General features: G+C 37.8%; 1 protein-coding gene across 1 annotated transcript; it reads left to right on the top strand.

Annotated features, from left to right (window-relative positions):
- The first annotated feature begins 437 nt into the window (after positions 1–437).
- On the top strand, positions 438–1127 carry LOC112171385. Its single transcript, XM_024308578.1, has one exon. The coding sequence runs from the start codon at positions 438–440 to the stop codon at positions 1125–1127; it is 690 nt and encodes a 229-aa protein (XP_024164346.1).
- Positions 1128–3078: the final 1951 nt, after the last annotated feature.

The following is a 3078-nucleotide window of genomic DNA, read 5'->3' on the forward strand; positions in this document are numbered from 1 at the left end:
AAGCATAGAGAAAAATCAGAGGAGAAAATAAATAATGTAAAATAACACATACATAAGATGCATGATTTTCGCATCACCACGTAATAGTAGACACAGGCTCAATGCCACTCGTGCAATCGCTGTCCAATAAGTTGACGATGATTGAATGATTGTTACATTATAATAGCACACTTTGAGATTTTATATGCAAAATGAATCAGGTGATGATGAGTTGGTTTGCTGGTGTAGGAAGAGACATTGCATAAACATTGCCTAGGGAACATTTAGATCCAAATCAAAAACATGTTATCTCTCACGGGTGATTGAAGTGGATGAGATTCCTTGTCCCCCTCCTTCTCCAACACTATATTAATCAGATGCAAAAGGAAAGAACCCATCAGTTTCAATTGTACATAATCAACAAGGTCTTCTATCATCTCAGAAATCACAAACAAGAAATGGCTTACCACACTCGCTCTAACAGCTTTCCCTCAAGGCCACACCCTCTTTTTCAAGAAGTTGATGAACATTTGTGCAGATTGAGGTCTTCCGAAGCCACTTCCACATCTTCATCCTCAATAAGAAAAAAACTAAATGGCCTGCAAGACATGCTTGATTGTGTTGATATGTTGCTTCAGTTGCAAGGCACCCAACAAGTATTAGCACAAGAGCAGCAACAAAAATGGGCTAATGAGCTATTAGACGGCTCTCTCTGGCTCTTGGATATTTGCAGCACCGCAAAGGATGCCATCTCGCAAACGAAGGAGTCCATACAAGACCTTCAATCAATCATTAGAAGAAAACGGGGAGGTAAAACTGGACTCACAAGTGAGGTCAGGAAATACTTGAGCTCTCGGAAGATGGTGAAGAAGTCAATCCACAAGGCTATGGGAAACCTGAAGGGAATGGAAAACAAATCTACTTTCTCATCCGCCAGCAAGGACCAAGAGACTATTGCCATTGTTAGCAAGCTAAGAGATGTTGAAGCAATTACTCTCAGAGTCTCTGAATCAGTGCTGTCCTTCATCTCTGGGCCAAAGTCAAAGCCTAGCAGCTGGTCTTTCGTTTCCAAAATTGTGCAGTCTAAGAGGATAGCTTGTGATGAAGAAGCGAATGTAATGAATTTGCAGAGGTTGATGCTGCATTGAAGTCATTAAAGAGTGCAGAAAATGCACAGAACCAGCTTAACGATCTGGAATCATGCATTCAAGACCAAGAAGAAGGACTAGAGTGCTTGTTTAGGCAATTGATCAAAACCAGAGTCTCCCTTCTTAACATCCTGAGCCACTAGATACTACATACTAGCTTTTCGATCGATTTTGTACATAGAAACATACACATATGTATATACTCTTCTAATATCACTTTGATATACATACGGATGATATACTCTCTCCTGCTCAAATTGCCACTACTTTGATTTATTTAAAAGAATTCGCTTTCCTGGTCATCACTTGGGAAATTATACTGATTATGAATCTTAACTAACACTTATTCAACTTCTATACATAGCTCCCTTATAGTCCAATTACAAAATGAAATTAATCAACTGCGAGTCTCCAAAAGAACAGTGAAAAAAAAATTTATAAAAAAAAAAAAAAAAAGCAGTTTGCTCTCAATAAAAGAACTGTAAAATGTAAATTGTACGATGTCAATTGTGAATCTGAATGGTAAATGTTGTAAAACAATAAAGTGAAAGAATTTGAGAGAGAGAGAGAGTTTAGACGCAGAGAAAGGAATGTGTGTATTTATCTCACCATGAGGAGGTTCATATATATAGGAGTACATGGTGTATACAAAAAGGCAACGTTTAATAGCAACGTGTAGATCCTAGAAGGAGCCTAGAGGGGGGTGAATAGGCTCACAATCAATTTTTTCGTTCAAAAACTTTCTCAGGGATTGCAACTGGGTGATCAATCCTAAGAGCTGATATTGAACAGAATGTATTGAACAATCAAACAAACCAACTAAAGCATTAAAGAACACAGATTTTTGTTAATGCAGTAAACACCCTATCGAGGGAAAATATATGTGTGGTCTTTAACTCTTGAAAGACCAAAACCAATTTACTATGAAACCAAATTACAAGATTACAACACAGTGATTGCACTGAACTCGGCAACCATTCTAGACTGACTCACTATACTGTTTGTACTTAACTCTTGCTAATTGTTTACACAAGTGAACAACTCAGAAATCTTACTAAAACACAAGCAATGAACGCAGCAAGTTCTTCTTGAAGATTTTACCTTTGAAGTTTGCAATACCCAAATGACCTCATGGGATGCAAGATATGATATGTATGAATGATTGAATGGTTTGTTGTTTTTCAAATTGTTTTCAACACGGAACAAGACACTTTGAAAAACAAAAAACCAAAGAGATAGAACTTTAAACAACAAAGGGATTGAAAACCCAAATATTTTCAATACCCGAATAGGAACAGAGAACCCATATATATAGAGGAGGAAGAGGAAGGACAGTTCACTCAAAGAACCCTTAAGCTCAATTGGAGTAGGTAAACTCATACCCTTAATTTTTTATTGCACATGTAAAACCATGCTCCTAATTTCAATTGGGAATATCAATTCTATAAGCCAAACACTCCAACTCCTTAATCAAAACTGACACCCGAATGGAACCCATGAAAAACCATTGACTTTGTGAAAGAGATGCCATGTATGAACTTATCTAAGCCATGATGAAGAGGGGTCTTCTTTTGATCTTCAAGTTTGAAGCTTGATCTTGGACAAGACAGCAAGATGAGATGGGATGGGGAAGCACGACAGCAAGGCAGCAACGCAGCAAACTGTGATGAGGTTATCAAGTTGTAATTGAACTAATCTTCAAACTTGGCCTTGGCTTTCGACAGAAAGACAACCACACAAAAGAGAAGAAGAAGCAAGTTGCATTTAAACTATCATGCCAAGATGGGGAAGCTAACAGCAAAGCAGCAAACTGACCTTTGAGACTTCAAGTGGGTCTTTGACAGCAAGACAACCACACTTGGTATAATTAAACAATTGTGGACTTGGGCTGCTTACTTGGGCTTCTTAATGAGAGTAGAGTTTTGTTAAAAGAGGGAATGCCAAACATAAA

This window comes from Rosa chinensis, chromosome 6 (assembly GCF_002994745.2).
Source record: "Rosa chinensis cultivar Old Blush chromosome 6, RchiOBHm-V2, whole genome shotgun sequence".
Taxonomy (NCBI): domain Eukaryota; kingdom Viridiplantae; phylum Streptophyta; class Magnoliopsida; order Rosales; family Rosaceae; genus Rosa; species Rosa chinensis.